A 13,464-nucleotide genomic window follows, 5' to 3' on the forward strand; every position below is an offset into this window, starting at 1 on the left:
GCCGTGACAGGGCACTTATTATACACATCAGACCATATGTGACTATACCAGTATAGTGCCTACTCAACCTCGAAACAAGTTAATTGTCTTCAACAGTCTGGCGCCTTCCAAGCCAAGTTGAACAGCATTTGTACAGTAGTAGACAGTGTCAGACCTGTTTACCACGCGAGGGCTCTAGTATAGTTCACGCCAACTGTCAACCCAGCCTTCCACGCGTTGAGCTAGCCTGACTCAGTCAGTCAAACCTCATTGGCGCGCATTCCCGCCTGCGATCTATGCACCAAGGAGCCTAGCCACGTGCAACCAGCCTTAGTGATGTGGACCGGAAACCTACCAATACACCACAAATAGACACGAATGATAGACTCTTGTTCCCTGTTTAGCCGCGAGGGGCATCCGAAGAACTTCCCACGTCGTCAAAGCTCCAAGGCCACGACATTCCATCCGTTCTTGACAAGCGGATCCCGTCAAGGGACAAACAAATCCCCGGGAGTGGACACCAGGACCGTCCCGATTCCTTCCCCGGATATTCCCAAACCTTCTATACTTGGATACGTCTGCGGCAGGGACCAGACTAGGTCATAGTTGCAGTAGTCACTCCACCTAGTAATCTCTTGGCTGCCTGTTGTCATCGCCTGAGGCACCAACTGGACTTAAAACGGTCTAGACTGGGCTCTGCACGCTGTTCGATTAGTCTTTCCCCGGTATTAGCACGGCCCGTTCCTGGCTAACTGTCTATTGGTGCAGTCCCTGCAGTCGGAGGCTCCAGCAAGTGGTTCGTCCTGGTTCAACGTTCGTCGGGGAACCGTGTGGTCGTGGACACTTGTTAGCAATCCATTAAACATAATGCAAACTCCTCATATATATCTAATTCATCCAGTAGACTTTTTACCAGTTGAAATCCTTTATAGGGGAAACTCATTTGTACGCGATTCAGTTTTTGGAAGTCGTATAGATTTGGACATGTCTCATTGCGGAAGCCTTCATCATGGGTTTTTGCTTGCAATAGACCTTTTCATCAGCCAATGTAATATATGACTATTAAGTTTGATGTTTTTTTCTATAGCCTTAGTTAAATAAATCCGTTCTAAGCAGCTAATTTCAAGTTCTGATGTATGCCAAAATCCAACTGTCGAAAGTCGCGTTGGCTGATTTGTTCTGATGATGGTGTAGATATATATTTCTATGCCCTACTATATTCTAGTACCGTACTTCAGATAGTAGACGCTGAGCACCAGTTGGAAAAGGCCCTTCCAATAGACGAAAATGGCCAGTTAACTATAAGCCTTATTCCCCATTATATTCAACGATTACCCTAGAATGTATTTACGATCGAAAGTCTCATGTCTCATAATCAGACCTGTACTGAATTGCGCGACCATTGTTGTTGAGTAATATCGATGCCTCAGGCATGAATGCTTTCTACGCAACCCTAGCACCTTCAACCAAGGGCCAGTTGCAAACGTAGGAATCAATTGGCCGCAATAAAGATTATACTTTCCAATTCTGGCCACTCCATCACCCCATCTACGAATCAGTCCAATTTTGCTGCTGTGCTCCCATGGTCACCTCCTTGCCGATGCATGGTACATTGTTCCTCCGCTCCGCTGAGTCGGTTGGGGTCAGACCCGATCCTGCCCGGGGCGGCAGTTACGCTAACCGGCGACGCCCGGCCACTACAGGCTCGGTAGTTGAAGAATGTCAGCATCCGTGATCCTCCTCCTCTTTGGTTCCTGCCCCGGCTTCACTTGTCTCCGACTTGAAGACTTGGTCCTACCAGCAGCCACACGCGATCCTATTGGACACCGTCAAGGTACGATGATCATGTGCATCCAGGTTACATTTACTATCGATTCAGCAAAGCCTAATCCCCCTCGGGGTTGACCATAACTGTGACTGAGAATTTCTCTGATTCGCACTCCCCTCCCATCTATGACGCTGATCCTGGCCACCTACGGACAGCTTCTCCGCACTGAATCTCCACTGCCCCAGCACCTCCCCGGATTTCCACTGGCGCATCCATCCATTGCATCTAAGTAATGATATCAACCTCGTCCCAAATTTGAGATCCCATCTCTTCAGCGAGCATCATCACTCAATTAGATCGAAGATCAAGCTCAATTCCCCCAGGCCGCCATGTGCGATCCAGATACTACCCGTCGATCCCCCGCTTGGGGAAGACGATTGAACAGCCCCCTGGCTTGGAGATACAATATTCCTTCTCCTATTTAGCTAAATAGCAAAGACCCCAGTAGTATAAGCCCCTATCTTCCAATTCTTCACCATCTCAATGAAGACAGAATGCCTTCAGACAACCTCTCCATCTTCCCCTCAACATCAATGTCTTCCACCCCCAGTTCCCAGGAGAAACCCTCAACCACCGAACCAACCCTCGTGAGAACAAACACCTCCACAGCAACTCCCAATGACCCCTTCCACTTCGACTTCGGGCCCCTCGCCCACGTCAACACGGCAGGGACCACCTATCCCGCCTTCGCAGGCGAGCTCCAACCAGGTCTATGGAAGCCTCAGAAGCGCCGTAAGATGGCCAATCCCGCACCGTTAGGCCTATGCGGGTTTGCGCTCACGACATTCCTCCTGGGCTGCATCAACATGCAGACGCTGGGAATCGCCACTCCCAACATCATCGTCGGGCCTGCGTTCGCATACGGGGGTCTTGTCCAGCTTCTCGCGGGCATGTGGTACGTACATACCTCCAACTCATCCACCCACCCAACCAAAACCACTAACCAAATAAACCAGGGAAATGGCCGCCGGAAACACCTTCGGCGCAACCGCGCTCTCCTCCTACGGTGGATTCTGGATCTCCCTATCCATAGTCTTCATCCCCGGCGAATTCGACATCCAGGGGGCTTACAAAGCAGCCAATAATGGCAGCTTGTCGATGTTCTATGACGCATTCGGGTTATTCCTTATGGTACTACTGGCCCCCACCTCCCCACGCCCATAACCCCAACCAATTCTAATTTGGAATGAAATACATACAGGGCTGGTTCATCTTCACTTTCCTCCTCTGGCTCTGCACCCTCAAATCAACCTACGTTTTCTGCGCCCTCTTCGCAGCCGTTGATATCGCCCTCCTTCTCCTAGCAGTCGGGTATATACACCGCACAGCGCCGGAGGTGCCCAACGCGAAGATTATTAAGGCGGGTGGGTTGTTTGCGTTATTGGGCGCGTTCATGGCTTGGTATGTTGCACTTGCGGGCATCGCGGACGATAGTAATAGTTTCTTTCTTGTTCCCGTGTTTCATTTCCCGTGGTCGGAGAAGGGGAGGGAGTCGAGGAGGAAGGGGGAGAGAGAGAAGAGTGTTTGATTTGATCTTGATACCATGAATTTTTTGATGGATTATGGGTTTTTGTATGTTTAACGTGTGACGAGTTTGGGGTTCTTTGGGTTTGGGATGCTTGCTTTGTGCTTTTGCTTTTGGTACTTTGGATCGATATTTGGATGGATGAATGGTGGGATTTAGGCGCTTGGATTAGTACTTGACTTCTTACTTCTTCGAGTTTTTTTTTTTGGTACTAGACTTGTACCGTTCTAGAATAGACAAGACTCCATGTCTCCAAGCTAGATGATGATACGAATACCAATACATCTACTACCACCCAGAAAGCTAGAAAATTCAAAAGAAAACTAGACACGTACACCCAACATACGAATATGCGATCAACCACGAATCGTATATCAAAACAAGCATATCACACACCACCCCAACATCCCCACCCAACAAACCACCAGAGACAGCAGGATAATCACCACATCCGTAAATACGCCCCTACGCGCCTCCACCTCGGCATCCCATAATACACATCCAACCGCCGAATCTCCTCCGCAGTCAACACCGCCCTTCCCGTACCCAGATCAGCAGTGTTTGGATTGCGCCACTCGGTCCGAAAGAAAACCTTGTATAGTACCGTGGCAACGATGATTAATATGAGTCCGATGGTGTAAGAGAAGAAGTTGTATGCGGAGAAGGAGTCGTCGATCTATTGTCGATTAGTGATGGGGTTAGGGGTTACGGTTAGTGTGTGGTAGAGAGAGAGGAGGGTGCCTTACTGGTTTGATTCCCAGGTAGAGAATGCAGACGAGAAGTAGTGTTGATATGATAAGAACTGTTACTGGGGCTAGTGGCCATAGGGGGGAGTGCCATGCGTAGGCGGGGCTTGTTAGCAGCGTGCTGTTCTGCGCTTTGATGGCGGCGCGGAAGCGGAACGAGGTGATTGCGATGATGGCCCAGTTGGTGAAGAAGGAGGCGCTGGTTATGGCGATGAGCCAGTTGAGGACTTCGAGGCCGCCGGCTTTGATTATTTTCGTTAGTATTGCTAGGGAAGTTATGGATGAGGTGCAATGGACTCACCGCTCAGGCTCATGTAGGTGATTGTAACTCCTACAACGGCAGTAATGGCAAGTGCCCATCTTGGACGACCTTTGTCGTCGACTTTGGCAATGAACGAAGGTAGTAGCTTTTGAAGTGCCATAGTGCGGAGGATGCGAGACGGAAGGAACATGCCTTCTAGAGCGATGGCGAGGATGCCGATGATTAGACACGCATTGATGAGACTGGGAATACCCCTGATTCCGGCGTCTTCGACGGCAATCACAAAGGGTGACGTAGTCACGCTGGATCCGCCTAGTAGTCGTGAATCGTCTGAGGGAACAATGATTGAGACGAGCACCACAGAAACGAGATAGAAGACTGCTACTCGCCATGGGACTAGATTGGCTGCGTGTGCCATCGAGTAGCGAGGAGATTCGGCTTCGCCGCCCATGACTCCGATGAAGACCTGGTCACCAGTGGCCCAGATAGCAAGTAATGCGGCGTTGGCAAATCCCTGTTTCTATGGCTGAGCTCTGATCGGAGCACGATTTGCATGAGGGTACTCACACCAAAACCATTCTTGAATGCTGGGAGCTCTGTCCATGTACTTCCATCTCGTACATACCCCGACGGACCGGCACCGCCGATGATAGCCAGTGAGATTATCGTGATAAAGAGGAATAGTAGCACCTTTACCAAGGAGCCGAAGCATTCAAGCCAGCCGAAATACTTGTTCGGCACCAAGAAGACCGCCAAACAGATAACCAGGTATATCGTGACTACAGATGTAAGCAGGTACCGTGCGTATACGTTGAGGCAGACTCACGCAAAGCTGCTTCAGGAATGGCCCCGTCGGCCCAGAAGTTGACTAAAAGCACGAAGAAGGTCCCTTCAGACGCAAACACCGTCGTCCATCCTAACAATAGATGAGTTCATATGGCCGTTGGAATGTCTGAGCTCGGCCATTCACCTAGCCATTCTGCAACGCCAGCACCAAAAGCCAATGCTGGGTCAACCCATCGATCGGCGTAGTCGATGTAATTGCCTGACGTGGGAAACGCAATCGTCATCTCGGACAATGTTTGCAAGTTGGCCCAGACTCCGATGCAGACGATCAAATAGCCTAGGAACATGTTTCCTGGGCCTCCCTCGCCTAGAGCCTTCCCCGTCGCTATGAACAAACCACTTCCGACATTGGAACCCAGAGATATTACCTATCGTAATCAGTATACTTGTAGCCTGGGTTGTGAGATGGTGCATACATGAATCAGACGTGGAGTTAATGTTCGATGCAGTGTCCCTGATCCTTCCACGTCGGAGTCTATCTGACCTTCGTCCACCGAATGTGTGGGCGTGAGATCCAGTGGTTTCTCACTGCACAATTTTGAGGAGGTTTCTGGTCCATTGCTAAATTTCAATTGGGAATTCATGACAGCAAGTTGAGTAGTAATTCAATTGGGTTGAGATTGAGCGATCGCCAAAGAGAGGAAAATAGAATGATCTTAAAATAAGGTGTTGCATGTAGGGTATGTAACTATCGGTATGTCAACTCGCTCTCACCTTCCCGTTCCAAGATCTCCGCACTGATAAGAGGCAAGCAGTGGTTGATCCGACTCGCTCCTGACCTATCAATGATCAGCTAGGCGGGGATTCGGACCTCAGTTGGTTGCTGCTAAAGCACGGGAACGATTGGCAAGATAAGGGGTTTCGCAGGTGCTCATTCCGAGTTAACTCAAAACCCCCATCCTTAGCTCATCAGGTCTTCTCTACATTGTAGTCCACGGAAGGTTGTGCATTCCAAGGAGGTCTCGAACGTGCCATACCCTCTGGACAAATTCAAGGGCCACGGTAAACATACGGTTCCCGGTGCTCTCCACAGATCGTTCTAGCCATCTAATGAAGGCTTGTCTGGTCTGAGATTTAAGTGCTTCATACACGGCGACTCCCCGTCATCATGCATTCAAAGATCAATTCACAGTTCTTTGCGTCTTCATGATGAACTTAAGACAAGGGGTCCTCTGCTTAACGCATGGTTGTAAGATTGTCGGATTGATGCCCCTTTCGCACCGATGATTGGTAATGATTAAGAGCTTATGAACTGCCTGGATGAGGTGACACGGCATACATGGCAAAACCCAAATCTGACTGTCCAGCATGAAGGAACGTGTCTTGAAATGCCAACGGCTCGATGCCCGGGACATAGTCGAGTCTTTATTTGCAGTAAGAAATGCCAGTCCCTGGGGGTTTAAATTGATGTTTGACATGATATCAGAGGATACTGGACCAGAGGCCTGATGTAATACATGAAGAGGTCCATTGCCCAGCATGTAGCTTGCCCATACTGATTGCCTTGCTTGTACAATTCATCAGGATGGATGCAAGCGAGGTACCGTGTGTGAGTGAAAGCAGCTCCGAGGCATTTTAGGTGCTGTCCTACCACACTGATCTGTGATGACTGTATCTTAAATAAGCTACCACCTCAAGGTAATACCGTTGAACAAAGGTCTCCTGCGTGCATGTAGCTCTTCCCGGGCACTCGTGCATGAGGCCAGCGCGGAGAGAGCCAAAGCAGACGCGGTGGGTCCGATGGGCGCTCAGGGTTGAGCTTCCGCTTCCCACCATCGAACACCGGGGCCGGGCTCGGTCGCATCTCACCTTCCTGGCTCGACAGGAAGAACAAGCAGCGTGGGAGGCAACAATGCGCGTCTGTAGCCTCTTTGGACTGTAAGGAAGCCCGGGCATGACTATCTCGACAAGTCAGAATGGTTGCGATACTTAGTTTCATGATGATTGGCTGTTGATGCGGGGTTTGCCTATGATATGTTATCACCTTGAGACACCTAGTAGGGATCGAGTTGCCATTCACGTCGTCGCAAGACGGTTAGATGCGGAGAAGCGCTTTAGGATGATTGGCGACTGCGGCTCCACCTGCCAAAACAGCCTGGAGATACTCCGCTTCGGGGTCACATACTTGAAGCAAGCTGCCACTAGAACAGATAAGAAGCCGTCCTACCGCTCGATATGCAGACTGCCATCGTGCTATATCACCACGAAAGACATCTCTTGCTGTTATGGCTGTCAAGCAGCTCCCGATTCAACGCATCGACCGAGCCGACGTGGAGGCCATCATCCAAGCCATCATCAAGGATGGCTGCTGTATCATCAAGGATTTGACGGATGCGGCAACTATAAAGCAGGTCAATGAGGAAGTGCAGCCTTACCTTGATGCCGACAAGCCCTGGAAGGTGGGTGGACAGACCCTTTCGGACCCTTGCACGTCTAACAATATCAGGGTGACCTTTTTCCACCTGAAACACGCCGCTGTGCGAACCTCGCAGGCCGTAGCAAAACTGCCCGGGAAAACTGGCTGGTCGATCCGCTCATTCGTGCTCTGACAGCGAGGTTTGTTGATAAGACAACTTCCAACTTCTATGGAGAAACAAAGCATACATATACCAGCGAGGCGATCTGCTCGATCGCGATGACATTTGACATAGGGCCTGGTGCCAAGGCACAGCGGCTTCATCGTGACGATAAGAACTTTCATGTAGATCATGAAGACCAGAGCACTACGGGCTATCGGGTGGGCTCGGATGTAATGATGGCCTTCATGGTCCCCGGGGTCAAGACAACAGTCGAGAATGGTGCCACCATCGCCATCCCCGGTAGTCACCTGTGGGGTTCCGACCGGGCACCCAAGCTGGACGAGGCCGTCGCGGCGGAGTTGGATGTGACCGACTGCTGGGTGATGCTGGGAGGACTGTACCATGCAGGGGGCGCGAACGTCACACAAAATGAGCGACGGGTAGTACATGGCATGTTTTTCACGCGCGGATTCCATCGACAGGAGGAGAACATCTATCTTGCCAATACAGCTGAAGAAGTACTGTCCTGGTCTCCGGAGGCTCAGAAAGTAATGGGATACGAGGTATCCAGTCCCAATATTGGGTTTGTGGGCTTCCAGACCCCGCTGCAGTATTTGCGCGGAGAGGGAGTCGGCGATGCATTCGGGGACTTTGATCCTTCCCAGGAGCAGCCTAAATGAGGCCACGGATCCCAACTGCGTCGTGTCGTTTCACCGCAGCCATTATTACAAGCAGTCTTTCCCCGAAGTGAAGTTAGTCTCCGATCTAAACCTAAATGAAGATATTTGAAATTATCCTCGATCGGCTTTAGGTATAGCGCTTTTCGAACAGGTCGCCGTCCCGGAAAGCAACAGCATTCGAAACAGTAGGCAGCGTTGAGCATTAGTAGACTTAGTTCATTCGTCGGGGAATGCAGTCCCAGTTAAATTAGCATAGGCTAGCGAGTAGAGAATCTTAGAAGGCGTAAGATCATTCCACGACAGCTGCGTTCCCGACTAGTGTCACAACAGACGACACAGCAACTCCTAGTCACGCCTTGCTCTCGCAAAATGTCAGTGAAACCCAAGAACCTCAGGTAACCGGGCACCGGGTGGCTGGAAATACTTGGCTCTGTGATGCCATGTCGACATGTGCGAGGCAACAAACCCCATGAGTCAGGCGGTCGTCATACGTAGCATCAACTCAAGGCATCCTTCCACATGTCATGGGAACGTCCTCAATGGCTTTGCCGGTCTCCGGCTCGGTGGATAGGCAACCGCCGCATGACCGACATTCGCACATCGGAACGATCCGTACACATGCGTCCCAACGTGCAACGGGTGAACGGGAAATCTACAGGAGGGCACATGGTATGACTGCTCTGCAGAGACGAGCAGTGGGGAATGCATCCGTTACGCATGAAGATGAGGGGTTGTAACGTTCATTGGCCTGCTGCGAGTTTTAGGTTACCACGCTAGTCAAGTAGATTGTTCTGGACTCGAGTACTTTCGTGAGAGACGCTTCTACCAGTACATGGTGGCCTCTTGATCTGACAATCGCAAATTGCAAGGTTCCAAATGTGATATACCTGCAGGTCATTGAAGGAGAATTCGATGTCGCTGTGATGCCCCTATTGCAAGGACGATGAGTAGGCAACTTTGGAAGAGGTGTGCCACGGATTGTTAGTGCAGACACGGAAAGGAAATTGCATGTAACTAACAGCTCCTTCTGTGCTAGCATAATCAGTGGTAGAGCATTGGCCTTCTGTGCCAGGATGGGATCGGTCAGCCATCCGTCCGCCAACATTATGGGTGGACGTTGGCGGTCAGACTTAATGGCACCACTCTGTCCATTGACGGGATTTTGAGGAATGCAGCAGAAGGTCAATCCCGACGAAGGGTGGGGAATGGACCCATCGGACTTTCTTTGATTAAGACGAGCCTGAAGGCCTCCGGTCTCAGCCTCGGAATGGGAGAACAGATTCTCCCCACTGACTAGCCATTATGCCGGTGAACCTTATTATCGAGTGTGACTGGTCGGGTCTAAGCCCGGCCTCTCCCAGGCTGGCGGTGTTGTCCTTGGGGGGGGGATGGGGATGACGAATTAGGGAGTGCATGATGACTCTTTTGGGCCGTGCAGAAGTGCGTCGGATGTGGGTAGTACATCACCTACGCAGGTAGGAGGTTGGCACATCATTCGCATCACCGTGAAGTGCAACATACAAAATCAGTAAACAGTCAACGCGGGACGGAAACCCCGGGACTTACCCTAAAAGAGTAGGAACCCCAAGTCGCAGGCGTCTCCACTGTGATGGAGGGAAGAAGCCATTTAGGGGAGAAAATTAGAGAAAACCAGCAGAATGGACAGCCCCTGTTGGTGAGATGTTGGGAGGGGATCCACTTCGTATCGCTGCAGAATGGTGGATCCCCGGCTGAGTCTGAGGGGGTGAGAGAGACACAGACTGACTTCGGAATTGCGAACACCCCGGCTATCTTAGTCTGGATAGGGAATAGTAATTGGGTCCGCCCAAGTATGAAGTAACTTTCAGCTTGGACGGCCGCACGTCAAAGCAGCAAAACTCTAATATCCTTTCAAAGGCTCTAGCGAGAGTCTATAGGCGAGAGGTACCACTGTATGTTGTATGACAGCCCAGGGTTAGTGGAGGGCAAAATTCCCGGGCCCGCACCGTCGCGGGAAAGGCCCAAAGTTGGCTCAAAACCGGATTCCCGTCATGGTGCCTTGGAGTACCTTTTTGGATGCCTTGCCCACAGTGGCCTCGACCTTGAGTTTTAAGGTTCATCCTCGTTATTGAGTAGACTCAACGTAGAGTTGTCATGGCGATGCGTGAATCACGCACAAAGTACTTGACCCAAGGGCTTACAGCAGCCGGGCGGCCGATCCGCCCCATCGTCCCCTTCAGCCTGGCCAACCACCAACTTTGGATTCTTGCTCCTCGCGTTGCAGAAAAGGCAGCGACTGTCTATCAGCGGGGTCCATTCTTCAATTGTGCTCGAATCATTGCCGCTGCCGCCCGTCCAGCCCTGGATGGTTACCAATTGACGCTCCAACTAGAGGGCATAGTTCGCACGGGCCCGGTCCACTAAAGGGGGCCTGTCAAACTCCACTGCAGAATCCGTGACCGGGATTTCTGGCGCGGACCCAAGCCCTCGGGACAACTATGTTGGCTGTCTGTCTGTCTGCCTGTCGGTCCCCCTGCTACCCACAAACGCCTATCTAGATATATCTGCACGTCCCGCCAGGATCCTTACCGTTTGGGGATCTCCTCTTTCCTCATGTATCTCCTTTGGCATCATGGGCTTGATCCAAGGCCTGGTAGCCGGCCTCTCATCGGTCGCTGACTCCCCTATTGCCTTGTGTGCTGTCTTGACGGCCACCTTAATTGTCTACTCCGTCGGATTGGGAATCTATCGACTCACCTTCCATCCGTTGGCCAAGTTTCCTGGTCCCAAACTGGCTGCTTTGACATATTGGTATGAAACCTACTATGAGGTTTTCAAGTCGCCTGGGGGGCAGTTCTTGTTCCAGTACCACAAACTGCATGACAAGTACGGTGAGTCACGAGATCATGGGCAATGCCAGAGCAAGTAAACTTAGCCAGCTGACATGGTCACTACATTCTGTAGGACCCATCATTCGCATCAGCCCGAATGAGATTCACATCAGGGACTCGCCGTTCTTCGAGGAGATGTTCTCCAATTCCCTCCCATGGAATAAGCCAGAACATCTCCAGTATCGCTTCGACAATGCCAAGGGTACCTTCTCGACCCCAAAGCATGAAGCTCATAAGCCCAGACGTGCTGCGCTCAACCCGTTCTTCTCCAAGCGGGCCATTACCAATGCTACCCCCATGATGCAGGATAAGCTGTACAAGCTCTGCGACCGGCTTCGCCGCGAATACCAAGGCACTGAGAAGGTTCTGCGTCTTGACTGGATGTGGGGTTGTATTGCGTCTGATATCATTGTCCATTACTGCTTCAACGACGGTTATGGCTTCATAAATGCACCGGACTTTCGATCCGTCTTTATTCAAGCTATGTTTGATCTACTCGACATGGTGCACGTTCTGGTCCAGTTTCCTTGGGTGGGAGTTATTATGAATGCACTTCCTCAGAAGTTTGTGGAGACAATGAACCCTGGCTTGAAGTCCATCAACCATTACAATAGAGTAAGTCCCTATACATATCACCAGGGCCCAGGGTCACTACTAACTGTTACAGGAAATGGCATCCCAGATCACGGATATCCTCCGAAGCAAAGAATACGGGACGATGAAAGAATCTCAACGCAAAACCGTCTTCAACGCTCTGCTTGAAGGCGGCTTGCCACCTGAAGAGCTGACCCTGCGACGACTCCGCGAGGAAGCCTTTACCGTTATCGGAGCTGGCTTCGAAACCACGCGATATGCTCTGGCCGTCGCCAGCTACCACATTCTCAGCACACCGTCAATGTACAAGCGTCTGCGCGAAGAGTTGATAACAGCGATCCCCGATCCGACCAACTTCCCTCCCCTGAGTGAGCTAGAAAAGCTCCCCTACCTGACGGGATGTATCCAAGAATGTGCGCATTTTCTCCCTTCCGACTTGCTGCATACTAGTACCACAACTAACCACAACACCTACAAACAGGCATCCGCATGTCCTACGGCATCGTGCAACGCTCACCCCGTGTCAGCGACAAATTCCCCCTCATCTACAAGACCTGGACTATCCCGGCAGGCACCATCATCAGCATGGACAACTACTCAGTCTCGCACGACGAAGCGATCTTTCCCGACTCGTTTACCTTCAAACCCGAGCGCTGGCTCGATGACCCTGTCGCGCCAGACGGGCGGAAACTCACACGATACCTCGTCTCGTTTGGTCGTGGCACCCGCTCGTGCCTTGGTATCAACCTCGCCTACGCGGAAATGTACATTTCGCTGGCGAATGTGTATCGGAACTTTGAGTTTGAGCTGTTCGAGACGGGGCGTGAATCGGTGGATGTCTATCGAGATATGTTTCTTCCGCATCCGAAGCCGGGGACTCAGGGGGTGAGGGTGAAGGTGTTGTAGGGTACTTGTATAGGAATAGTGATGCAGTGATGGCAGGGGTATAAATATTTTGCAATATACCATCATAAGTGCATGTTTCGCGCAATTTGTTCCTACTACAACTATTTTATTTCTTCGGACTACTATAGTAGTCCATTGTACAAGTCGCATGCAGGACGAAGAGATCCGAATATGTCTAGCGCGCACACATCACTAGACATACAGCATGAGACTATACCAATATAAGGCGAAGGAACATGTCATGCGACCGCGTACTTAGTCTCTATTCCTACCCCATACTCTAACCTATGGATGCCGAGCTTCATCAACACGTCAACCCCGACCATACACAATTACAACCCACTAGAATGAACAACCACGTCTTCGTACATACCTTGCCCATCTTTCCTACATCATAAATCAGAAGTACACGTATATCCCCGAGAACAGCCGAACGCAACTTAGCCCATTACACCGATCAGATTACACCATGCCTCTTCCTGCATACTGCGGAACGCCACAGTCAATATATATCTTTGTTTGCTTTTTCGAAGGCGGGATATAGCGCCGAACCTTACGTCCTCCCAGCCTTTGATTAGGTTCTTTCTTTGTCTGATTTCGTGCTGTGCAGGTGGGTCATTATTACTTACTTGATTAATGGGAATATTCGGGTGTATCTCCGCGGGAGATAGAAGTTGTTGGGAGGGACTTATGTGCTGTTATGGGTGAG

General features: G+C 50.8%; 4 protein-coding genes across 4 annotated transcripts; 3 read left to right on the forward strand and 1 right to left on the reverse strand.

The window, feature by feature from the left end:
* Window positions 1–1,955: 1,955 nt before the first annotated feature.
* Window positions 1,956–3,210, forward strand: BO87DRAFT_417729 (acetate uptake transporter family protein; the record flags this gene model as incomplete). The annotated part of the gene is made up of 3 exons (XM_025626831.1): window positions 1,956–2,702; window positions 2,764–2,938; window positions 3,009–3,210. Coding segments are annotated over exons 1-3 (777 nt in total), but the record flags the coding sequence as incomplete, so codon positions are not given.
* Window positions 3,211–3,539: 329 nt separating this feature from the next.
* BO87DRAFT_339455 (proline-specific permease) lies at window positions 3,540–5,770 on the reverse strand (the record flags this gene model as incomplete). The annotated part of the gene is made up of 7 exons (XM_025620622.1): window positions 3,540–4,008; window positions 4,079–4,320; window positions 4,380–4,854; window positions 4,908–5,119; window positions 5,167–5,256; window positions 5,311–5,554; window positions 5,603–5,770. 7 exons carry the CDS (start codon window positions 5,768–5,770, stop codon window positions 3,775–3,777), a joined length of 1,665 nt encoding a protein of 554 aa, XP_025477390.1. The 3' UTR covers window positions 3,540–3,774.
* A 1,563-nt stretch (window positions 5,771–7,333) lies between these two features.
* On the forward strand, window positions 7,334–8,520 carry BO87DRAFT_378584 (phytanoyl-CoA dioxygenase family protein). Its single transcript, XM_025623824.1, has 2 exons — window positions 7,334–7,585; window positions 7,633–8,520. The coding sequence occupies exons 1-2, from the start codon at window positions 7,412–7,414 to the stop codon at window positions 8,383–8,385; spliced, it is 927 nt and encodes a 308-aa protein (XP_025477391.1). The 5' UTR covers window positions 7,334–7,411; the 3' UTR covers window positions 8,386–8,520.
* A 2,123-nt stretch (window positions 8,521–10,643) lies between these two features.
* On the forward strand, window positions 10,644–12,847 carry BO87DRAFT_460973 (cytochrome P450). The gene is made up of 4 exons (XM_025629060.1): window positions 10,644–11,255; window positions 11,329–11,870; window positions 11,923–12,262; window positions 12,331–12,847. The coding sequence occupies exons 1-4, from the start codon at window positions 10,997–10,999 to the stop codon at window positions 12,753–12,755; spliced, it is 1,566 nt and encodes a 521-aa protein (XP_025477392.1). The 5' UTR covers window positions 10,644–10,996; the 3' UTR covers window positions 12,756–12,847.
* The last annotated feature ends 617 nt before the right edge of the window (window positions 12,848–13,464 follow it).

Source organism: Aspergillus neoniger (genome assembly GCF_003184625.1).
Source record: "Aspergillus neoniger CBS 115656 unplaced genomic scaffold BO87scaffold_26, whole genome shotgun sequence".
NCBI classification, from domain to species: Eukaryota; Fungi; Ascomycota; class Eurotiomycetes; order Eurotiales; family Aspergillaceae; genus Aspergillus; species Aspergillus neoniger.

Excerpts from the sequence above, each read along its gene's own strand:
- BO87DRAFT_378584 (XM_025623824.1), top strand. The coding sequence starts at position 7,412 with ATGGCTGTCAAGCAGCTCCCGATTCAACGCATCGACCGAGCCGACGTG. Across the intron at positions 7,586-7,632 it reads ATGCCGACAAGCCCTGGAAG|GGTGACCTTTTTCCACCTGA; the intron begins GTGGGTGGACAG and ends TAACAATATCAG.
- BO87DRAFT_460973 (XM_025629060.1), top strand. The coding sequence starts at position 10,997 with ATGGGCTTGATCCAAGGCCTGGTAGCCGGCCTCTCATCGGTCGCTGAC. Across the intron at positions 11,256-11,328 it reads CAAACTGCATGACAAGTACG|GACCCATCATTCGCATCAGC; the intron begins GTGAGTCACGAG and ends TACATTCTGTAG. Across the intron at positions 11,871-11,922 it reads CCATCAACCATTACAATAGA|GAAATGGCATCCCAGATCAC; the intron begins GTAAGTCCCTAT and ends TAACTGTTACAG.